Here is a 26,135-nt window from a genome sequence, read left to right on the forward strand (position 1 = left end):
GGTGAGAGCTCACAAGTTAAAGGGCACAGTCCTCCAGTTGGACAAATTTGCCCAATACTTCAGACATTAGTCACAAGCTTTGGGGTCCTCAGGGCCCCCTGTCTTCTGACATGCCAACTATGAATTCCAGATTTCCCACTGTCCTTTTAGGATGTCAGCCATTAGCTCAAGGTTGCCCAGGGATTACTCATTTGTGATCAGCTGGCTACAAATTTAGGGGTTCCCACTACCCTCTTGTATTCAATAATTCACTAGAATGACTCACAGAAATCAGGAAAGTGCTATACTTACAACTACAGTTTTAATGATCAAGGATGCAATCAAAACCAGCATATAGGAGAGACACACAGGGCAAGGTGTGGGAGGGTCCCCAATGCAGTTACCATGTCCTAAGGTATGTGTTACTCTCTGGAGCATTGATGTCTCTCACCAACCAGAATGCTCAACCAAATGTCAGTGTCCAGAGTTTTTATTGGCTTCCCAGTATACAGACAAAGGAGCTCTGGTGGCTGCTAACCAAAAGGTAGGCAGTTTAAACCCACCAGCTGCTCCATGGGAAAAAGATGGGGCAGTTTGCTCCCATAAAGATTTACAGCCTTAGAAACTCTAAGGGGAATTTCTGTTCTGTCCTATAGGGTCACTATGAGTCAGAATTGACTCAATGGCAGTGGCTTTTATTTTTATTTTTTCATTAAATAGGCATGATTTTAAAATGAGGAAGGGTGTGCGTCAAGGTTTCATCCTTTCATGCTTATTCAACCTGTATGCTGAGTGGAAAATCCAAGAGGCTGGACTATATGAAGAAGAATGCAGCACAAGGATCGGAGAAAGACTCATTATTAGCTGTAATACGCAGATGACACAACCACTGCTTGCTGGAAGTGAAGATGACTTCAAGTACTTACTAACGAAGATCAAAGACTATACAGTCTTCAGTATGGATTACAGCTCAAAATAAAGAAAACAAAGTCCTTACAACTGGTCTGATAAGAACATCATGACAAACAGAGAAAAGATTGAAGTTGTCAAGGATTTCATTTTACTTAGATCCACAATCAACACCCATGGAAGTAGCAGTGAAGAAATCAGATATCATAGTGTTAAGGAGCAAAGATGGCACTTTGAAGACTAAAGTGCACATAACCCAAGCCATGGTTTTCAAACCAAGTGAAAGCTGGACAGTGAATAAGGAAGACTAAAGAAGAGTTGATGCCTTTGAATTATGGAATTGGCAAAGAATACTGAAAATACCATGGACTGCTAGAAGAAAGAACAGACTTCATTGCAGGTATTTTGGTCATGTTGTCAGAAGGGACCAGTCCCTGGGGAAGGATATTATGTTTAATAAGTAAAGAGTCAACAGAAAAGGGGAAGACCCTCAATGAGATGGATTGACACAGGGGCTGCAACAATGGGCTCAAGCATAGCAAGGATTATTAAGATGGTGCAGGACCGGGCTGTGTTTCATTCTGTTGTACACACAGTCTCCATAAGTCAAAGCCCACCCAATGGCACCTCACACAACAGGCATGATAGTAAATCACTGCTTATGTGGCTGAATTTAATCTCCAGTCTCCCTCTGATCCCCAGAGGTTGGGGTGCCTGCAAGCAGTGGGTTTTACTGGTGTGGCCAGTCCCCATCAAAGAGTTAACCCACTGGCATCACCCGTCAAGTGTGGTTTGGAGCTCCTCCAAGAATAACAACCACTGGGAAAACAAGGAACTAGGGACAAAGATAAATTCTTTGGGTAAAGTTAATTATACACCTTACAGTGTCTTTTTATCAAGCCAATCCTGCTTTTTTAAAAAATATATTTTTGCTTTTCCAAGTATATTATGTGCAGTTTTCCAAATCACTTTTCTCAAGTAACAGAAAATTCCTTTGAAATTGTGATCACTGTTTAAAATTAAGGAAAATAAGTATCTTTGTAATATCCATCCTATAAAATAGTATGTCAATTTTATTTTAGATTTTGATAGGGTATGTTCCTAAGTAAATGTGTACATTTTCCTAATATAGGCTCCATGTTTCTTGCTGGTCTCAGGTATTTTATGCTTTTGTGTAATTATGGGAAAACAGAGATCATTCTTTTTTTTAAAATTAATTTTTGCAGTGTTCCCTCCCCTTCCCTCTCACCCCTGGTAACCAACAAAGAAAGTTTCCTTCCATATATCTTTCCTTGACTTTTTACAATAATGAACTAATACAGTATTTGTCCTTCTGTGATTGACTTATTTCACTCAGCATGTCCTCTAAGTTTCATCCACATTATCCAGTGTTTTGTACATTCTACATTATTCTTTAGTGCTGCATAGTATTCCATTGTGCATATGTACCATAGTTTGGTTATCCATTCTTCTGTTGATGGGCACCTAGGCTGTTTCCATCTTTTTGCTATTATAAACAGTGCTGCAATGAATATGGGTGTCCATGTATCTGTTCTTGTCTTGGCTCTCACTTCTTAAGGATATAAGTGGGATTGCTGGATCAAATGGTATTTCTAATTCCAACTTTTTAAGGAATTGCCATACTGCTTTCCACAGTGGTTGTATCATTTTACAGTCTCATCAGCAGTGTATGAGAGTCCCAGTCTAACAGAGAGCATTCTTATGAGCAAAAACTCTAAAAATGTAATTGCTGCTTAGTAGCTATGCAATCTTAGACATTATTATGCACATAAAGGCTGGACACTGAATAAAAAAGAGTGGTGTTGGCGAAGAATACTGAAAATACCATGGACTGCCAGAACAAACAAATATGTCATGGAAGAAGTGCAGCCAGAATGCTCCTTGAAAGTGAGAATGGCCAGACTTCATCTCACCTATTTTGGTCATGCTGTCGGAAAGGACCACTCCCTGGAGAAGGATATCCTGGTTGGTAAAGTAGAGGGTCAGCAAAAACAGGGAACCTCAATGACATGGATTGACAAGGTGGCTGCAACGATGGGCTCAAGCATAGCAGGGATTGTGAGGATGGCACAGGACTGGACTGGGCAATGTTTTGTTCCGTTGTATCTAGAGTCGTGATGAGTTGGAGCCAACTTGCTGGCATGTAACAACAATATGCCTCAAATAGGAGCCTTGGTGGCACAGTGTTTCAAGTGCTAGACATCTAAACCAAAAGGTTGGTGGTTTGAACCTACCAGCTGCTCCACTGGAGAAAGATACAGCAGTCTGCCTCAGTCAGGATTTATAGCCTTGGGAACCCTATGGGGCAATTCTACTCTGTTCAATAGGGTCACTGTGAGTCAGAATCACTTGACAGCAGTGAGTTTGGTTACGTGTCTCAAATAGTAATAACATTACCTGCCTAAAGGATATACACATTGCCTGTTAAATAACAAGTGCTTATTCAAATGTTAACTATTATTATTGTATGAATTTTTTCATTATATTGAGGGGGTCGTTGAGTCAGAATTGACTTGGTGGCACTGAGTTTTATTATTATTATTAATAGCAGTATATATGAACATTTTTGTTACTAGTTACTCTTATTATTAAACATTTGTTAATTCCAGAAGTTTTTGAGATTATTTTCTTGGATTTTTTAGGCAGACTATTTGGGAGCTCTGGTGGTGTAGTGCCTTAGGCTTACCAGAAGGTCAGTGGTTCAAACCCACCTGCCAGCCACTCCTCAGAAGGAAGGTTGAGCAATCTGCTTCCGTAGTAATACCGCCTCAGAAACCCAAGGAGGGGCCGCTATGAGTCAGGACTGACTCGATGGCAATGAGTTTGGTTTTGATTGTATCAGAAATGATTCTCCTAGTAAAAAATTTATGGCTTCTCTTTTTCTTTTCATATATTGTCTATGACATTTTGGAATTGAAATTGACTGCAAGTGAAGCGTTTGTAGTCTTTCTCTCAGCCTCTCAGCATTTAACACAGTTTACATCCTTTCTCACTGTTGTCTAACATTTCCAAAATAGTATCAAATGAAGGCAGTTTTCCTAGCCCTCTTGTCTATAAGAATGCCTAAACTGTTAATCAGATTATTATCCTGCTTGCTTTTTGTTTCAATAGCATTATTTACTATGTTAATCAGTACCTTTCCTGTAGTCTTTACTAATAATGGTCAGTAGGCATCTATCTTTCTTTGTATGGCAACTTGTTAAAACATGTTGTTGTTATGTGCCATCAAGATGGATCCGACTCATAGTGACCCCTCCTTGGGTTTCTGAGGTGGTATCACTACGGAAGTAGATTGCCCAACCTACCTTGTGAGGAGTGGCTGGTGGGTTTGAACCGCCAGCCTTCTGGTTAGCAGTCAAATACCTTTGCTACTGCGCTACCAGAGCTCCAAATAGATAGCCTGGCTACCTGGTGGGGAGTGGCTGGTGATTTTGAACCACCAGCCTTGGGTGTGGCAGGTGACTGCCTTGGGCCTGTATCTTTCTTTGTATGGCAATTTGTTAAAACATAGGAATGTTATTTAAGGCCTGCTAAACTCTATATAGTCATTTATTCAACAGATAATTGTTCATCAACTTTGTGCCAGGAACAGTGATGGGGAAAAGATTTAAATAACACTCACATAAGCTTTGCCTGTGGGAGTTTAAAGTCCAGGTGTGAAACGGTTTTAAATAAACTCAGGTCCAGGTGGAAAATAGTTTTAAATAAAACTAAATTACAATTATGTTAAGAATCATGAATGAATACAACATGTTAGTAAGAGACCTCACGAGTCCCTGGGTGGTGCAAATGGTTACGTGCTGGACTACTAACCGAAAGGCCAGAGGTTTGAACTGAACCAGAGATGCCTTGGAAGACAGGCTTGGAAAGCTGCTTCAAAAAAAGTCACAGCCTTGAAAATGCTATGGAGCAGTTCCACTTGGCACACATGAAGTTGTCATGAGTTGGAATGACACAACTAACAACAAGAGAGCTTTCAGCAGCAGGAAGACTAAACTCTAGATGGGGAGAGTGCTGGTAAAGGGTACCTGAAGAAACTGACTTTAAACTGAGAAGCGAAGGGGAGTGGAAGTTAGGCAAAAAGAGGTGGGAGACAGTATCACAGGAAGAGCATGTGTGAGGGCTTTGAGATGGGAAGGAGGAGTCTGGAGTCTGAAGAACTGAGAGAAAGCCACTCTCAGATGTAATGAAGAAAGGGAACAGTAGAAGGAAATAGAGCTGGAAGGGCATCAGGACTTCCTAAGTATGATATACTTTTGGTCTTTATCCTAAGAGGAATGGAAAGCAGTAGACGGATGAGTTAAGATTTGTGCTTTTAAAAGATCCCTCTGACTGTTCTGTGGAGAATATACAGTGGGGATAGGTTTAATAAGACTTGAAACTTTAGAGTCTACTGTGTTAGCAGGAAATGATAGTGACTTGACTACAGAAATAGTGGTTGAAATGGATATATCTTCCAGGTAGAATTAAAGGACTTAATATTTGCATAATGTGGCATGGGAGAGTGACGGACCAAGGATGATGTCTAGGTCTCTGGCTCAAGCACCTAGACAGAACAAGGACTTTGAAATGTCCAAGTGGAGGCAGATGACAAGGAAGCAGCTAAGTAAGCTCAGAAGGAAAGTCTGAATGTAGATATAAATTTGGAAACGATGGAATATCAAAAGTAGTGAAAAGACTGTAGAGTAGAAATTGAGGAAGGAAAAAAAGGCCTATATCCAAACTGTGTTATTCCAACAGCCTGGTTAGAGAAGACAATAAAAGAATTTCAGAAATGGTCAGCAATGTAAAGGAAAATTCAGACAGCAAGGCATTAGAGGCCAAGGGAAGTTGGCATTTAAACAGTAAGAAAAGATGTCAAATGTATTAAATACTGTGAGGCTAAGGGAAGACTACCGAGTATTCACATACAGTCAATTCCAATTCCAGAAATTCCATAATGAATTTAAATAGTAATGGACACCTCTAGTATTCCATCCTCAATTTGTTCAAATATCCAGACAGTCTCAGTAGCCTCAACTTCATTACTTTTCAGTACTCTGGTTATAAAGAACATGTAAGGACTACTATTTCTTAGGAGCTCTGATAGCGTAGTGCCTAAGGCACTTGACTGCTAATCAGAAGGCTAGTGGTTCATATCTACCAGCCACTCCTCGGAAGTAAGGTTGAGTAATCTTCTTCCATAGTGATACCACCTCGGAAACCCAAGGAGGGGTTGCTATGAGTTGGGTCCAATTCCACTGCACATAACAACAACAACATTTTTCCAAGAGCTGTTTTCTAAACCTAGAGCTTAAGCTAGGCAGAGAAGAGTCTAAACAAAAGGAATATTATCAAATGATCTGATGCAGTTGCTTTGAAAATGAAAGAACTCATAAATAGCAAATTCAAATAGCACATTAAATCTACTTTTCCAGTCATCTGGTCCCATAGTAAAAATTTCATTTTAAAAGATAAAGGAGAAACAAATCACAAGTAATCTAACAGAAAAGTTTTATTGAATAAATACATGCACTGTCATGTAAAATTAGTTGAGCAAAAAGGACAGTCTATAATAATAATAATAACAATAAAAATCTCTGCTCTTTTCTATCTGCAGAGAAGACAGAGCTAGAATTGGAATTAAAATAGCGACCATTGTATAAATGCAAAGCTGTATATACACTAATTTGTATTTGGCTTATGTTCTTGAAAAAGAAGGGCTGACCTTGATGAGGAAAGTCAGTAAAAGGAATTCTCATAGTACAGAACATAAATTGTGGTAAATATAGTGTCAAAATTTCTTTTGTTTCAAATCTGAAACTTGAAAACAATACGTTTACATTTCCATACTTTAAGGCACAGGATAAGTAATCCACATGTACATGCTAACCAAAACTGCATTTCAGGATTCACTTAAGATGTGGTTTGGCTTAAAATCAGAAAAGCTAGAGTTCCCCTTTCTTAGGTCAACTAGTTATTATAAACTAAGAATGAACATTTTGAGAACAACTTGGCACTTTCATCATCATCAGGATCCTAGGAATGGCCTTGCTGGTCATTCTGTGACTATTTCCCTGTGTTATACAAAAGCTTCTCTTTTATTTTTAATCTTGCCACAAAAGACATAACCACAGTCTAGGAGGTGCTTTCATGTTATATTCATTTCTTCTCTTTCTTTCCTTTTAAAGAGAATGGAGGGAGCTACCAGAAGCCTCATAATCTGCAGGTGTGGACTTTGTATCCAAACTCCTTGATGACAGCTCTCCCACAATAGGCCTGACAGGAAGTGAACTAAAACTTTTGGCATCAAAGGGGAGCCCACTGTGCTGCTAACCTGGGTTCCTTTGCATTTTGTAATTTTAGTTGAATTCACTTTGCGTAATTGCTTAAATAAAGCATTCCATTAAGTAAAACATGTTCAAGGATTGTCTATGTTATCATATGTGGTCTTATATCATTGAATAGATTAAGTATATGACTACAAAACCTAATTGTTTAGAGTGTTGGTAAAAAGGACTGGTATGCTACAGTTTGAATGAGTTTTTTTCTTTTTTATAATTCATGCCAGAAGCCCTTCAACAGACCTAATTAAAAAAAAAAATCTTCAAATAATCTACTACATGGGTATGCAATTAGATTTAATGTTATTGCCTGGCTTTCTCAAGCTACTGAAGTACCATAGTTAAATATTTTGTGTGTATATATGTTCGTATGTGTGTATCAACATATACATAAACCTTCTCCCAGAAGAATCAATCCTATACACTAACACTGGAAATGGTTTATAACGAGGCTTTAGAGTGACTTTTCATTAAATAGGAAATAGTGAGATTATACTGATCTTTATGATTACATGAAATATGTTGTGAAGTTATAGACTCCATTATAAGTAAACCCATGGTTCCAAGTGTGTATTATAAAGTAAAACAAGATGAAAACCCACTGGAAGTCCAGTGTGTGTAGACATAACACTCTGCAAAGAAATAACAATTTGTTTGTCACAGGCACTTTGGTATGTTTGGTCATGTGAGCTAGCCAGAAGTTGTTTAGTTGCATGAAACCAATTAAGGTAAGATCCCTAATTTCAATTACAAAGTTGTATTTCCCCCAATAAATTTCTACATAGTTTTAAAATTTTCTCATGGCTAGGCTATTTTTACCACACAGCTTAGAAGATAACATTTAAAAATCTTTTTGCACGTGTGCATACTTTGTTTATACGCATGCATAGCTTATGAGACTCACAAGAGGTTTCAGGACTCTTAAGTACTTTTATAAAACATGCTTTTAATCATCAAAAAAGAAAAAAGAATAATTCCAAAATGAAAATCTTATAACAATATCCCTATAAGATCAGTCATGGCATAAAGTGAGAAAACCTAGGAAATTGTTATTTAAAATCAGTAGCTGCTTGTGCCGGCAGCTGTGTCAAAATCCTTTGGTCCTGGTGGTGGCTTATGTGTATCAGCAGCTTGAAACGGTGTTTCAGTCATCATGGCCTATAAAACCCAAAACCAAACTTGTTGTTCATCAAGTTGAATCTGACTTGCAGCAACTCTATAGGACAGAGCAGAACTGACTCATAGGCTGAAATCTTATGAAATCTTTATGGAAGCAGACTGCCACATCTTTCTCCTATGGATTGGCTAGTGGGTTCGAATTACCAATCTTTAATTTTAATTACTGTGCCACCAGCACTCCTTTCATGCCTTATAAATGATGCCAACCTAAGCTCTTCTCACATTAAATAATGAATAGAAAAATTATCACTTTTAACTTAATATTCCATTTATCCATCCCAATCTGTCTTGTAACATTCATAATGACAATATGTGCCTTGTTCTACAAGCTTGAAAAACACTGGAGATGAACAAAGTTCATGACCAACTATTTTACAACATCCTAACTGCTAACATTAAAGTCTGCTCTGCAGTACATTTTAAGAAAAGTGTAATTTGTGTATTTGTGCAGCATTTCATGAATAAATTACAATAAGCAATTAAAAATAAACATAAAACATTTCATTTCTAGGTAAAACATTTCAGATAGTACACCATGATTTATAAACCATGACAATTCTCTTAATATTTTATATAATCAGTTATAGAACATTTTTCCTTTTAAGCCCTTCAACTGACTTTCTGATAATACTTCTATTTTTTAAAATGTTAACATTTTGAATACTTTCTTTCATCAGGTGTAATGGACAAGAACTATGCTAATATTTAATAATCTTTCAGTTTTTTCTTTTTAAAAAGAAACAGCACAAAACTGGTCACAGAATATTTTGCTGCAAAGACAAAAATGACTATTTGTCATAAGAGTTTCATATGTTTTAGAAGAAAATATATTATTTCCTTGATCCATTTTCTTCTGAATTCAAACTAGCATGTAGACATTATAAAAAATAGAGTCTATTTACATGGCATAGTGTACCTCAGTGATATACAAAACAAGGCAATAATAAAGCATATACATACATCCACTTTCTATTAGATACCACTGACACACAGTTTTACATACACTATAATTAACTACTGCGCTACGGTACATTGCAGTAACTGGTGAAATACTAGAACAAACTAAAGATACAAAATTTAATATTGGCCATATTTGCCTAAAATGCCAGCATATGATTTATAAAACTATTAAGGTATGTAATAACTAAATACATGAAATTATAAAAATAATATTGGTACATCTGTGAGAGTGATGCATTCAAAGTATACAAAGACAGGATAAATACAAGAAGGAAAAATTCTTCATGTCCAAGAATGATCTATGTTACCATACGTGGTCGTGTACCATCTTCAGTTAGATCATACCTGAGAAAGCATATGAAGATTACAACAGACACATGGTTAACTTTGGAAAGCATGTTATTAAATAAAGTCTATGAGTTTTTCTAGGAGCTCTGGTAGCACAGTGCTTAAGGTACTTGACTGCTAACCAGAAGGACGGCAGTTCAAATCCACCAGCCACTCCTTGGAAAGAAGGTTGGGCAATCTACTTCCATAGTGATACTGCCTCGGCAACCCAAGGAGGGGTTGCTATGAATCGGGTCCGACTTGACGGCGCACAACAACAACAACAACATGAGGTTTTCTATTTATTGCTTGGCTAGTTTATGTTAGATATACTCACCACTGAGTCCAGCCTTTGGCAAGTTCTTCAGAGGCTAGAGCAACCAATACCTGTAGGTGAAAAAATAGGTTCAATAGTTTGTTAAAGTAGGCTGAACCAATTCCTTTTTGATCTTTCACTAACACTTCCAATTTTTTGTCTTAACTTGGTAATACGAAACTCTCTTTATTTCGAGGCTCTAGTTCTTTCAATATCTTTTCTACTCTTATGATTCATCTATAAATAATATGGTTGTTAATATCTAAGTTACCATTCGTACATCCAATAGTCTTAAGATTAAATTATTATGAAGTCTCAATGGAGGTAATGTACAGGGATACTAATTTGCCATTAATGACAACATAGATAATTCTGGATTATCTGTACTTGTGTTGCTATTAACCGAAGTGATGTTTCTACTTCAAAACTCATCTTCCCTAACTTAACCTTTATCTAAAGAATATATAATCTTATATAAGAATTAAATGTGAATATAGACAAAGACTAAAAGAAAATTCAAAGAAATAAAGCCAATGGTTTATTAAGAAAAAGACCATTAAATCAATCTGTTCTTCCACTATAAGTTCATGTACTAATATGACTAATAAGTCAACAATAGGATTATTTAAAAAGAATGAAAATATTTTCAAAATGTAATGATGTCTTAGTTGATATACTTAGTTTTCATAGTCCACTATTTTATAAGGAAGTACTAATACAGAGTATGTTCACCCCTTCTGACTTGTAAGTATGGTATAAAACATCCACACTTTGGATAAATGTTTCATTTTTACAAAGTGTAGGAACTGATCAAGAATTTTTTAAAACTTACTTTGCCAAGAAGCCCTTTGTCTTTGGACAAGAAACCACCACTGTTCTTTACTGCTACATCTAATGTTCTCCTTTGCACTTCTGGTAATGAAACACTAAAATCAAAGCTGAAACGGGGAGAAGAAAGCCTTACTTAAATTTCTCTATAATTTTGCTGTGTATAGTTATAAAAAAAATACATTCTATTTATGAGACAATTACAAATGTTATATTTGTTTTTATTTCAAAATTGAATTCTTCTGCTAGGTACTTTGATCTGGCATTTCATGGAGACTCATAAACAAAGCTTTTTTCATTTTTTTCCCAAACAGGAGAGAAGACTATTGCATCCTAAATATATTAAAGGTCTGATGTTTGTGGCTCACTCATGGTAGGTTAAATAATGGGGACATGGATGCAATACTTGACAGAACGCTGAATTCCAGACTGGACTACTTGCTCAGGCTTTTAAAATGATCTTATTTACTTTTTAGGCCTTATTCCTGCTATGTCCAATTAAAAAATTATTATGGGACAGGAGCTGCACAGAAAGGAAAAGGCCCCTGAAGCACTTTTTAATGGGCTTATGTCAGATGCTGCAAACTAAAATGCCTGTTGTTGTTGTTGTTATGTGCCGTCGAGTTGGCCCCGACTCATGGCGATCCCTCCTTGGGTTTCCAAGGCGGTATCACTATGGCAGTAGATTGTCCAACGTTCCTTCTGAGGAGTGGCTGATGGGTTTGAACCGTCTTCTGGTTAGCAGTCAAGTGTCTTAGGTACGATGCTACCAGAGACAGGGTAACAAATGAGTAAAGCTGGCTGGGTGTGTAACAGGAGTGAGTCGTGGGGACCCTGGCAAACAAGAGGAAGTTTGTATTAACTGAAGGGGCAGCCACTACTCAGCTCCAGTGAGATGAAGTCACACAGGAATACAAGTAGACTGTTCCATGTGGCAAGAGGAGCTAGAAGCCCAAATTTGTATGTGAAGTCTCCAAATTTTCAAATGCTGCAGGTAAGTAATTAAGAACATTTTGTCAAATAAAATATGACTTGGCTCATGCTTGCCAATTTTCCACCTCTGGTTAAAATAAAGTTGTTGCATGAAAATACGGTAAATGTAGACATAAAACAGTAATACCACTCTTTCACAATTTTTTTTTTGTTTCAAAAAGAGTTGCTTTCCTTTAAAATGTTATATTTTAAGATGTTACAGGTTTCTTATTGTTGTTCTAAAATATGTGTTTTTTTAAATTCTCAGTTTTATTTCATAATCCAGCAAGTATCAATAGGTATAAACCCATATAAATTAAAGTTCTTTAGGGTCATAGGTAATTTTATCTTTATTTACTCAGGAGTCTGTCAACAGTGTTCATACCTTGGATTTTAGTATGCTTAGCACATCTACATGAAGTTCAAAATGTTGGTTTTTTAATAAAAACACACACAGAAGTCATGCTTGCTAAAATTCGGTGGTTTTTTTTCCACTTATACTTCTCAAGAGAGCATTTTTTTAGTCATCCAAAGGTATTAATGCCTTTCTTAATTTATGAATTCAGCCAGTCAGTATTTTCTGACTTGAATAAAATAGCATACCTTTGATCAAACACTGGATTTAATGTTTTCTTTGAAACATGTGTTTTTCTTCTTCCTGACCTCCTCTTGTCTGGCAATAAATACATTCGAACATAGGGATCAGAGCCATCTTCAGAAAAGGCAATAAGATTTCTTTTAACACAAACCAGAGAACACTAGATATTAGAATTCAGGGAAATCAGAATTAGCATCACATTCAAATTCACTCATTTTATATCTAAAAACTGAAAGGTAAAAAAGGAGTTGATGGTAACTAGTAACAGAAGATCCTATTTTCATTACACCCCCAACTTGCTTGTCTGCTTCTCTCCCAACACCCACCCCCCCTTTTTTATTTTATTGTGATTTGGGTGAAAGTCTACAGAGCAATTTCATTTTCTATACAGCAATTCGGGAGCTCTGGTACCATAGTGCCTAAGGCACTTGACTGCTCACTAGAAGGCTGGTGGTTCAAACCCACCAGCCACTCCTCGGAAGGAAGGTTGGGCAATCTACTTCCGTAATGATACTGCCTCGGAAACCCAAGGAGGGGTCGCTATGAGTCAGGACCGACTCGACGGCACATAACAACAACAACAACATACAGCAATTCATACACATTTGGTCTCATGACATTGACTGCAATTTCCCACGATGTAACTGTCTTCCCACTTCTTCCCCATAGTTACCTCTTCCCTGTGTCCTTCCCTCTCATGTGCTCCTGCTCGCCACCCCCCCCCAGCGGTTTCCCTGTGCATACACAGCCCTTCTGTTCTCTTATGATTGATCTCTCCAAGGAGAGATTTATATCTTATTTATATCTAACTGATATAAATATTTAGCCCCTATGCTGGTCTTTTATTTGGCTGAAAACTACAGGAGTTCAATTCCAGGTATGAAGGGCACTTAGGGGCCCATAGTCTCAGAGGTTTCACCAGGCTCCATCAGACCAGCAAGCCTGGTCTTTTTCTTTCTTTTTTTTTTTTAAATAATTCTGAGTTTTATTCCACATTGTTCTCCTACTCTCCAGGATCTCCTACACAGATCCCCCTCTGAGTGGCTGACAGTGGTAGCTGGGCACCATCTTGTTCTTCTCATGGTCATATAGGCTGAGGATTGCATGGTCTACCCATTCCTTGGACTAGATGTTTCCACGCGTCTTTGGTCTTCATTCTTCACTCTGCATGAGGAGAGACCCATTGTTGCATCTAGATGGCCGCTTGCGAGCTTTTAAGATCCCAGTTGCTAACTCACCAAAGGAGGATGTGGAACAATGTTTTTGTGTAGTACATTATGCCAATTGATCTTGATGTCTCCTGTGACCATGGTCCTGTGCCCACAGGTCCAACCACTTGCTCCCTCTGGCAACCCCTTCTCTTTTAGCAGCTTTGCTAGAAGTGACTTTTGCCTTCATTTCTGGAGTCTAGAGTTTTATCTGAAGACAATCTAACATGTTATTCTTTTTAACACACAATGTATTACTTTATCCTTCCAAGGACTTCCATGTTTTCACTGAATAAGGAAACATTAGTTAGCCTCACAACAAATAAACTAGGCTCCACAAGACTCCTACATGAGCCCCTTCTGTCCAGAAAGGCTGGGATCCTCATTGTCCCTGAATGGGTGAACTCATTCCTCTTCAGGACTTCTGCTCAGGCCACTTACTCCCACTTTTGACCCTTCGGCCATCTAAGTCCTTCACAGACTACCACATACCTGCTTTATGAAGTCCACATTGTTTTCTTCCTATGACAAGTTGTGTAAGTCAAACACAGTCTACTTTTTGATTACATACATCCATTTTAAATTCTTTTCATTTATTGACTAACTTGAATGTATAGTTAAGGAACTGTTTAGTTAGACATCTCTAAAACAGTCTTCTATTACTGTATTTCCTATAGTAATTGTCTAGTAGCAAGAACATAAACTATTCAATAAATATTTATTGAATTAAACTCTACACTTAATCCTATCTCTAAACTTTACTAATTTTCTTATGTTTCCATGGCATTTTATAAGTTCAAAAATTTATAGTATATTTTTATCTACTTTGACACAAACAAAGGAGCTCTCATGTGCAGGTGGTTAAGATATTTGGCTGCTAACCAATAGGCTGGCAGTTTGAACCCATCAGCCATTTCATGGGAGAGAAAGATGAGGCAGTCTGCTTCTGTAAAGATCTACAGCCTTGGAAACCCTATGGGGCAGTTCTACTCTGTCCTATAGGGTTACTATTAGTCAAAATTGACTCGATGGAGTGGATTAGGGGGTTTAGGAAAGAGACAAATCATGTTAAAAAAGTAATCCCACACTATCATCATTAATCATATAAAATTTAAAGCAATACTGTCATCTCATTTTATACTTAAAACCAAACCAGTTACCACTGAATCTAACTCATGACTACCCCATGTGTGTAGGAGTGGACCTGTCCATAGGGTTTTCAATGGCTGTGACCTTTAGGAAGCAGATCTTCAGGTCTGTCTTTTGAGGTACTTCTAAGTAGATTTGAAAAACCAACTTTTAGATGTCTGCACCAACAAGGGACTTTCATACTTAGCAAAGTCCTTGGGTAGCACAAACAGTTAAGTGCTCAACTAGTAGCTGAAAGGTTGGCAGTTCAAATCCACCCAGAGGTACCTGAGAAGCCAAGCCTAGCTATCTACTTCTGAAATGTCCCAGGCTTGAAAACCGTATGGAACAGCTCTATTCTGTATACATGGGTTGCCACAAGTTGGAATTCACTCAATGGCAACTAACAACTACAACATTTTATACTTACTACATTAGCACATTATACAAGTTAAAAAAAAAAAAATGTCCTGATTGTTGGGGAAAAAAGAGACAACCACACACTTAGGGAGTCAATGTCAACAGATGCTCCTTGTTTTGAAAGATGAATGACAGAATCTATCATGAGCCCATAAACTTTGGCACCTTTAGGTTGATAAACCTAATCCTTGGAATTTAATCCTAAAAGATACTTTGATAAAATAAAAACATACATACAATGTGTTCATTATTGTGTTACATGTAATACAATCTAAATATTCAACAATAGGGAATGATTAAATAAATTATAGTTAGCAATTGAAAGGAATATTATAAAGTAATTGAAATTATTGAGAATACAATAGAAAATGTTTATGAAACAATGTTAAGAATAAAAAAGGGGTAAAAAATCATACACTAGAATTTTAGTAGAAAATATAGTTTTGTAGAAAAAGACTAGAATGTAGTATAAAACAAATAAAAATATATGTGTACATATATGTATGTTTGTAAGGAGCTCTGGTGACACAGTGGTTAAGCAATTGGCTACTAACTGAAAAGTTGACAATTTGAACTCACCAGCTGCTCTATGGGAGAAAGATGGCAATCTGTTTCCCTAAATTGTTACAGCCCTGGAAACCCTACAGGGTCACTATTAGTTGGAATCAACTTAATAGCAAAGTATGTTTGTAAGGGTATGTTTTAAGGGTGCTTTTCTTAAAATTTTCTTTATCATTGCTATATTTTGTTTTTCTTTTCAATAATTTGAATGGTTTATCCTCGTATTTTAAGCTTTGCTGTTCAATTCTGTATTAGCAGTCTCTGAGATGCTGATGTCTTGTTTGATATATGCAAACTTTTTTTTTTACTTCTATAACGCATCTGTGCTTTTTTATGTACATTTTGGTATGTTCAAACAACTCAACAGATACATACTAACAAACCAAAATTCCTTCTTCACTTTGCTTATATTTCTTCTGAGGGAGAGAACTGTAAGCTAATCCAAATCAGTAAAAGATATTCTTTCCTCAGCACTCCCCTCTCACCTTAACACTACAAACCCCATTTCCCAAAAGACAAAAGCAAGCAAATTTCATGTGTACAAAACACAGCCAATTTTATCCCTTTGGAATTGTGAAGTTAAAGCACTAGAACACATCTGGCTCACCTGCAGGAATGCACAACCACAATAAGTTTGTTTCTTTGAGAACTGTGACGTATTGTTAACTGAATTTGTCCAAGGGGAGATTGTCCTAACGTCGTTCCACTGTGGAAAACAAAGCATAAAACTGTCAGCTTACTTCCAATTCATTTGTATAATGCACACAATAAAATAATTTTCATTCATTTAGACTAAAAGGAGAATCTCTGGAATCAAAACTGCCAGTAAATTTAAATGTAACTTGAAACCTGAGTTTAAATCAACCAGTTGAACTCATGTTTGACTTAACGTTTCAGTATGTTAATTATTCATAACTGACAGTTTTTCAGCTAGGGTTCAAAGCAAAAATGAAACATGCAGGTTTTCTTATAACAAACATCAAATTTGTGGCCTTTGCTAAGCAAGGTCTAGCCTATAACTACCCAAATCTAGCATTTTCTTTCTCAAAATCTTACATAAATCACTTTCTCTATTTTTAGCTGACAATCTAGTAAACAGCAATATCCCTTCACTTTGATTTCCCTCTGCTCAAGGCTACAGCACAAACTTCCAAGACTGGTCAACTAATTGGACAACAATGACCCTAGCTCAGTACTTCTCAAGATCATTTGGGGTACTCCTCAAATGTAGCTCCTGAGAAAAGTGGTTACTTGTTTAAAATTCTATTTTCTTCTGAAGCAAGAGAGATGGAAGGGGATTTTTAAATTTTTTTCCAAAATAATGGATGTGAGAATGTATGAGGGAAAACAAACAAACTTTGAGTGGAGATCAAAGAAAGGTCTTAGAGACCTGTATTGGTGGTCTAGGAATGAGATGCCTGCCTTCTAAGGGCTCTGCTGTTATCATATGCTTTATCTAACTCTTCATGAGTAAACATGTTTTCCACCTTTGCTTCTATTTCTTTTACTGTATTTTTATTAGGAGCTCTGGTAGCATAGTGGCTAAAGCACTTGACTGCTAACCAGAAGGCTGGCGGTTCAAACCCACCAGCCACTCCTCGGAAGGAAGGTTGGGCAATCCTACTTCCGTAGTGATACTGCCTCAGAAACCCAAGGAGGGGTCACTATGAGTCGGGGCCGACTCGACGGCACATAACAACAACAACAACAACATATTTGTATTACTCAGCACACCTCTTATAACAACAAATATGAAGAACTATTTCAAAGGTGAGCTTTATTCTTTCCACTGAGAGGAAAAGGTTAACATTTGAAGCTTGTGGTAAGTTCAGATTATTTCCTTCTTATCTAAACCAACCAGTTGAACTCATGTTAGGTCCTATTCTTTCTTTATACATCAAAAAAGCCAAACTATTGCCAAAATTTTCCTTGCCACTGTATTACAATTCAACAGGTCAACCCTTCAGATTTTTCATAATCTGAGGTTAGGTACACAGTACCTTCATAACTCTTAAGTCTATCTTCTTTCCTACTTATGTAACCTATTACTCTTTAATTTTCTAATCTTTAAATTAGTCAAAATTAGGTCCAAGAATATCACAAAGGAGCCCTCATGGTGCAATGATTACACACTCGGCTGCAGTTGACCATTCAAACCCACTTACTGGGGCCCCATGGGAGACAGACCTGGGGATCTGCTTTATAAAGATTACAACCCAGAAAACCCTATGGGGTAGTTCTATTCTGTCACATGGGGTCACTATGATTTGAAATCAACTTGAAGGCACACAACAGAATATAACAAGTTTTATTTTGAAAGTCAAAAATGGAGTGAATAAAACTGCATCATAACCCCAAAGTCTTTAGCTAACTTCAGATTACTTTTCCTTCCTTCTAATAGATCAGATGTATACTCTAATTTTGTTTTTAAAAATAGCATTTGATTTACTTTTCAAGCTGTCGCAATCTTTGCCGAAGTTCCTGTGTGGCAATTGGCAATGATATATCTGATGCTATGCTTGGTGTGGGCTCCTTGACTGAAATGTGGCTTGGGGAATAGGTAGAATTGGAGGCCTGGAGACTGGAGGAGCTTCTGCTGAGATCACGTGGCCACTGAGGGCTGGCATTAGGCGGCTGGTCTTTCTCTTCTGTGTCAGTCTTATTAATGCTATCAATTATTGGTGTAGATGGAGCTGTTTTGCTGCCCTCAGTGGCTGGAGATACAGAAATCTGAGATTTGACAGATATTTTTCTCCCTTCTTTGGAAACAGAGGGTCTTTTCACTTGAGCTGAATGTTGATGGTCTGGAGATTTTTCTTGTTTTTCGAGGTAAAGTACCTAGAGGTGGAATAGAAAATCAATTAAAAAGTAAATGTATGAAACTGGAAAATTGAACTAGAGAGATATCCTTTTGTATTCCCACTTGACTGCTAACTAGAACGCTGGCAGTTCAAACCCACCAGCCACTCCTCGGAAGAAAGGTTGGGCAATCTACTTCCATAGTGATACTGCCTTGGAAACCCAAGGAGGGGTCGCTATAAGTCAGGTCTGACTTGATGGCACGTAACAACAACAACAACAATGATAATAACCCAATACATGAACAGTTTTAGAAATATTCATTTGTAAGAGTTTCTTTAAGATTTGACACAAAACAGTTTTAAAAATCCAGTCTATCTGTTCATCTATCTAATTATTAAGGTAATAATATGGGTTGAATTGTGTCTCCCCAAAATACATGTTGTAAATCTTAACCCCTACACCCGTAGTTATAATCCCCAGTAGTTATAACTTGGGAATAGTTTTCTTTGTTAGGGTGTGTCTTAATCTCTTTTGAGATATAATAGAACAGATTAAGCAAGTAAGCAGAGATGGGGGTAGATGCTATGTCACATGAAGAGCACCAAGGAGTCAAGGAACAGAAGCTGAAAGGAGACAAAGACCCTCCCCTAGAGCAGAGAGAGGCAGAGAGGGGGAGAGAGAGGCAGAAGAGGAGGGGAAGGAAGTGAGCTCTTGAGAGCGAGCCTTTCCCTAGAGCCTGTGCCCTGAATTTGTACTTTTAATCTCCTAACCTGTGAGAAAATAAATTTATTTGTTAAAGTCACCATTTGTGGTATTTCTGTTATTGCAGCACTAGATAGCTAAGACAGGTAATATGCTACTATGGACATTTAGAAAAAGGAAACTTAAATAATCAAAAGGTCACTTCTGTAATACAAAAATCGTTCCTGTGTATTATTTGGTCTCTTCCATTTGCATATATTTGTACGAAACTGTAGGACATTTTATGGTTACCTGAACAGAAGACTAACATTGCTATTCTACACAAGGTGATCTTCCATCAGGAACTGCTTAAAGAAAGGCAAAATCTGCCATCCAGTAAGATTACCCCCCAAAATCAATGTAGGAAGAGAGACTAATCAAACAGTGCATGCATCTTTTAGGTTATTACAGCACATGAACTGTTCACTTGTAATAGTTACTTTTAATATACACATTCCACTATGCACTCAGAGTCTATTTTTGGTAAATGACTTAATTCTTTGGGGTCATCTGGATGGCTTGAATTTTTATTTTTTTGGGGGAGATTTTATAAAATAATGCTACCGTGATTATCTTTATGTCCACAACTTCCCCACATTTTGTTACTATTAACAACAGTCAGATTTCCAGAAAAAGGTCTCTGGTTCTAGGGGCTCTATGATTCATGGCTCAGGAATACTGCAATCCTTTCTGGAAAGGCTGTAGCAACAGTCTGTGCCTTGACAAGGTGCAAGACCATTTTCACTAAGTCTGCCACAATTTTTTAAAGTTGGTTTTCTTTTTAATTTGCATTTTTTTGATTAGTGATTTTTAACATTTTCCCACGTTTGCCAGTTTTGCTTTCAACATTTCCTTAAGTATTTAAAAAATTAATCATGTCTATTTTGGAAAAAGGAACTTTTTTTCCTAGAAGTTCTACCATCTTGTACAATTTTTATTAAATACTCTCTTCTAAATGACTTTTGAAAATTTAACCTTAAAAGAAAACTCTGTTGATGCAGATATAAACACTTTCTAGGTTAAATAAAATATTTAAAAAATGATCAGCCAAACTCATCACATACCACTTTTGTTACATCTTCAAAAACCATCTCTATTTAAGCTCCTATAGTATTCAGAATTATTTTTCACTCAAAACAAACAACTTTTCTGGCAATCTGTAACACTGTTGCTATCATTTTAATCAAATTATCTGCTTCTTTTGATCTCTTTCTCTCTGAATCAGTACCAACAACTACCAACTAGTAGTAGCCCACATCTTCCCCTATCCACTATTTTTATTGCAAAAGACTAAGAAATACCCTGAGGGCAATCTTCATTTTTATAGTGCTGTTTGGACCTGAATTACTAAGTTGGAATCGTTGGTTCATAGTCATATCATCATTTGCGAGCAGCTGACTGAGAGGAATCTTCAAATTCCCCAGAGAACACTGATGCTGTTCGTCCTTGACCTGTAAAAAATCAGGGTAGAGAACATACTTAGCTATGAGGCTAAAACTCAGAGAAAATGCAGAAGGATCAATAAAATTAGTCTTTAAAAAATATGTATATATAAAGCATATTCTCTGAAATTGTATTTCCATAAATGATTAACACAGCACAAAAAGCTCCTTAGGAAGATATAAAACATTATAATGAGCAAAGGATCCCTTGATGTATGTTCTCTTATTTCCTCCTTATATAATAACAAGTTAAACAAAGAATTTTATGAACTAAGAAGTAGTAGTCTATATAAATCTGAAGATTAAAGACTTCTTTGTCTTTTAAACTCTGTGAAATGGTGGCAATAAACATTAGTGGTGTATAAAGTTTCTACTGGTAACACTTATTTATGGAGGAAAACCATTTATTAGTGTCTTTTAAGCCTTCCCTATTCAAAATGGAAATGACTGTTTTGGATTACAACATCTATTTAAAATGAATAGGTTTAATTTACAATGCATGTTAATTGGATAGTAACTTTCAGTGTTACCTCTGTAAGAAGAATTATTCCTTTCAAATGGTGTATTACCAAATAGTTCAATCAAATGTTTATAAGAACCTTAAAAGTTACATTTTAAATCTAAGATTCATGAACTACAGACTAAGAACAACAGTACAGTTTTATGAGGGAAGAACTCTGGAAGTTTCAGTCTATACAAAATTGGGCACCTAATTACACATGAATATCTACAAGTCTGATTGCTTATTTATTTTTTAACTTTAGTATCAAAAGCATTTTTTAAATGAAATAATTACAACATTTATAAGAATCTTAAAAGTTATATATTAAATACAAGATTCGTGAACTACAGATTACTCTAAGAATAACAGTACAATGTTATGAAGGAAAAAGTAGATAAACAAAATACAAATCATGTTGGATAAAAGACAAATACAAAAATACTAAACACAACAAACACAGAAGAAATGAAATAGGGCTAGGCATACCAGGCACTGACAACGGGCTCATAACCAGTTGCCCTGCCAAGGCAATATCTAAGAACTGCACCTTATCTATGGAACTCAGAGTCTTTCTGGGCTAGGGAATGGAAGTTAGAATCATATAAGCTAAAACAAAGGAAATCAAGCTTCTCAAAGAATAAATGTTGGAAAACAGGTAATGCTATATAAGAATTAAGGGAACTACAATTACTGAGACTGGAATATTTCAATAAGGCTACCACCAAATGACTTTAAAAGCTATGTGATTCACCTAACTTTAAGTTAAAAGATAACATAAAAGGGGATTAAATTCTACAACCAGAGAGTAGCAGGTATACATACAAGATGATCCCTCTGACCCATGCTAAGTATATTATTTATATATACTTCTTGCTGTTATGTGCTGTTGAGTTGGCCCCAACTCAAAGCGACCCCTCCTTGGGTTTCCAAGGCAGTATCACTAGGGAAGTAGATTGCCCACCCTTCCCTCCAAGGAATGGCTGATGGGTTTGAACTGCCAGCCTTCTGGTTAGCAGTTGAGTGCCTCAGGCACTATGCTACCAGAGCTCCCTTATATATATGTTTTACATATATACTTATATATTTTAAAAGGATCTCTGGTGGTTAAGGCATTTGGCTGCTAACCAGAAGGTCAGTGGTTCAAACACACCAGCTGCTCTGTGGGAAGAAGATGAGGCAATCTACTTCTGTAAAGATTTACAGCCTTGGAAACCAATGGGAGTCACTATGAGTTAGAACTGCCTCGATGGCTGTGGGTTTTTTATATATTTAAAAATATGCAAATAGAGGACTTCTGTGGTTATGTGCTGTCTTGTTGTTACTAAGTGCCATCGAGTTGGCCCCGAATCACAGCGACCCCTCCTTGGGTTTCCAAGGCAGTATCACTACGGAAGTAGATTGCCCAACCTTCCTTCTGAGGAGTGGCTGGTGGGTTTGAACCTCCAGCCTTCTGGTTAGCAGTCAAGTGCCTTAGGCACTACGCTACCAGAGCTCCTATGTGCTGTCTGTTGTTGTTGTTGTTATGTGCCGTCGAGTCGGCCCCGACTCATAGCGACCCCTCCTTGGGTTTCCGAGGCAGTATCACTACGGAAGTAGGATTGCCCAACCTTCCTTCCGAGGAGTGGCTGGTGGATTTGAACCGCCAGCCGTCTGGTTAGCAGGCAAGTGTCTTAGCCACTATGCTACCAGAGCTCCCATGTGCTGTCTAGTTGGTTCCAATTCATAGTGACCTTAAGTACAACAGAACAAAAACACTGCCTGGTACTGCATCATCCTCACATCTACTGCTATGCTCAAGGCCATTTTGCAACCACTGTGTCAATCCATCTCCTTGAGAGTCTTTCCCTTTTTCACTGACCCTCTACTTTAGCAAGCATGATACCCTTCTCCAGAGACTGGTTCCTTCTAACAACATAACCAAAATATGAGAGACAAAGTCTGGCCATTCTTGCTTTTAAGGAACATTGCAGCTGTACTTTTTCCAAGACAAATTTGTTAGTTCTTTGGCAGTCCATGGTATGTTCCATATTCTTCACCAACACCACAATTCAAATGCATCAATTCTTCTGCAATCTTCCTCATTCACTGACCAGCTGTCACATGCATATGAGGATACCATGGCTTGGGTCAAGTGCACTTTGGTCTCCAGAGTGGCATCTTTGCTCTTTAATGCCTTAAGTAGGTCTTTTGCAGCAGATTTAGCCAGTGCAATACATCGTTTGATTTCCTGATTGCGGCTTCCATGGGCATTGATTGTGGATCCAAGTAAAATGAAATCCTTGACAACTTCAATCTTTTCTCTGGTTATTATGATCTTGCTTATTGGTCCAGTTATGAGGATTTTTGTTTTCTTTATGTTGAGGTTTAATCCATACTGAAGGCTGTAGTCTTTGATCTTTATCAGTAAGTGCTTCAAGTCATCCTCACTTTCAGCAAGCAAGGTTATGTCATCTGTGTCTCACAAGTTGTTAATGAGTGTTCCTCTAATTCTGGTTCTGTGTTCTTTTTCATATAGTCCAGCTTCTTGGATTATTTGTTCAGCATACAGATTGAAAACTATGGTGAAAGGAAACACCTTTCCTGATTTTAAATCATGCAGTATCTTCTTATTTTGTTTGAACAACTGCCTCCTGGTCTACAGGTTCCTCATGAGCACAATCATGTGTTCTGGAATTCCCATTCTTTGCAATGCTTTTGGCCATAATGGAATAACAGGAACTGAATTTACCACCTATTATTGACTGTCTCCCCAAAATTTATGTTGAAGTCCTAATCCATGGTACTGTGAAGATGGTCTTTTTTTGAAATAAGGTCTTTGAAAGTGTTATCAGTTAAATTAACACGAGGTCAAACAGGGAGTAGAATGGGTCCTAATCTAATCTGAGTGGTGTCCTTATATAAGAAAAGAGACACAAGAAACACACAGAGGGAAAACAGCCATGTGATAAAATCCTCAATCATGAAAGGCAGACTTAATGGTGAAATATTTAAGGCTTTCCCCTCAAGGTAGGGAACAAGGCAAGGATTGTACTAGAGATTCTAGGCAGTGCGATAAAGCAAGAAAAGGAAATAAAAGGCACCCAGGTTAGAAACAAAGAAGTAAATGTATCAATATTAGCAGACAACATGATTGTCCATGTATTAAATCCTAAGAAAACCACAAAAAATTACAATAATAAGTGAGTTTATTAACATGGTTGTATGATATGACATCCATATACAAAAATCAATTATGTTTCTATATACTAGTAACAAAAAATCAAAAAAAAAATTTAAAAATCATTTATAATTGCATTAAAAAGTATGAAATATTTAGGCATAAATTTGACAAAGGTACATAAGACCTATACATTTACTAAAAACTATAAAACATTGCTATAAACTATATACATAAACTATATATATAAACTATAAAACAAGAAATAAAGGAGCTCTGGTGACGTAGTGCCAAAGGCATTTGACTGGTAACCAGAAGGCTGGTGGTTCAAACCCACCAGCCACTCCTTGGAAAGAAGACTAGGCAATTTACTTCCGTAGAGATAACCAACTTGAAAACCCAAGGAGGGGTTGCTATGAGTCAAACTGACTCGACAGCAGTGTATGTGTGTAGATAAACAGAATATATATGGTTTTTAAGACCTAGAAGATTCATTATCATTAAGATGTCAATTCTCTTCACATTGATTTATACTTTCAATGTAATCCCCATTAAAATCCCAGAGGTTTTCTGTGGAAATTACAAACTGATGGAGAAGATCGTATGGAATGCAAAGGACTTAGAATAGTCAAAAGAATTGTTAAAAAGAAAAAAGACAGAAAGCTTCCACTACTTGATTTTAAAGTTTATCATAAAGCATCAGTAATAAAGACAGTGGGACATGAGGAACAATGACACAGAGTAGTAATTCAAGAAACAGACACACATGTGGCCAACTAAATTTCAACAAAGTTGCCAAGGCAATTCAACAGGACAAAGAATACCTTTTCAACAAATACTGCTTAATGAATGTACAGCCATATACAAAAAAAGAACCATAATCCTTACTTTGTACTATATATGAGAATTAAGCCAATAGAGATTGTAGACCTAAATATAAGGTTAAAAGTATAAAACTTCTAGAGGAGAACACAGAAGAAAATCTTAGTAACCCCAGGTTTGGCAAATATTTCTTAAACAGGACACAAAAAGCATGAATTAAAAAGAAGATCAATAAACTGGACTTCATCTAATTTAAAAACATCTGCTTTTCAAAAGACACTGTTAGAAAATTAGAAAAAAAAAAAGGAAACCATAGATTGAGACAAAATATCCAAATTTTTTTTATACTTAAATATAGAATATATTAAAACTCTTTACAACTCAATATTAAGAAGACAAATAACATATATGTTTTCTTATGTATATTCTCAACAAAAACAAAAATTGTTTTTTTTTTAAAAAGGAGAAAAACAACCTAATTAAAAAATGGACTAAGGAGCTAAATAGACATTTCAGTATGGAAAATACATGAATAGAAAATAAAACACCATAGTAATGATATTGAAACGACCACTAGATATTGCTACATATCCAGTGGGTTAAAATGATAAAGTCTGATCATACCAAGTGTTGCCAAGATGTGGAGAAACCGACAATCTTATAAAATAGTATGATCACTTTGGCAAAAAAATTGCAGTTTACTAAAAAGTTAAACATATAAACATATTACATTATGACCTAGCCAATGTGCTCTTATATACCCAACAGAACTGAAAGTGTGTATTTACACAAAGGGTTGTACATGAATGTTCATAGGAGATTAATAACAGTCCTGTACTAGAAACAGGAGCTCTGGTAGCATAGTGCCTAAGGCACTTGACTGCTCACCAGAAGGCTGGCGGTTCAAACCCACCAGCCACTCCTCGGAAGGAAGGTTGGG

General features: G+C 36.8%; 1 protein-coding gene across 1 annotated transcript in view; it reads right to left on the minus strand.

Annotated features, from left to right (window-relative positions):
• Window positions 1–9,670: 9,670 nt before the first annotated feature.
• The window catches only part of ESYT2 (extended synaptotagmin 2), a 167,546-nt gene continuing 151,081 nt past the window's right edge, over window positions 9,671–26,135 (minus strand). The window contains exons 17-23 of the mRNA XM_042782246.1: window positions 20,574–20,723; window positions 18,179–18,567; window positions 16,337–16,435; window positions 12,418–12,549; window positions 10,847–10,952; window positions 10,036–10,085; window positions 9,671–9,716 (exon numbers count right to left, since the gene is read on the minus strand). Coding sequence (XP_042638180.1) covers window positions 9,671–9,716; window positions 10,036–10,085; window positions 10,847–10,952; window positions 12,418–12,549; window positions 16,337–16,435; window positions 18,179–18,567; window positions 20,574–20,723 — 972 coding nt within the window. The remainder of the gene's footprint in view (window positions 9,717–10,035; window positions 10,086–10,846; window positions 10,953–12,417; window positions 12,550–16,336; window positions 16,436–18,178; window positions 18,568–20,573; window positions 20,724–26,135) is intronic.

This window comes from Orycteropus afer, unplaced genomic scaffold, assembly GCF_000298275.1.
Source record: "Orycteropus afer afer isolate SDZICR_OR568_19922 unplaced genomic scaffold, OryAfe1.0 scaffold00271, whole genome shotgun sequence".
Lineage (NCBI taxonomy): Eukaryota > Metazoa > Chordata > Mammalia > Tubulidentata > Orycteropodidae > Orycteropus > Orycteropus afer.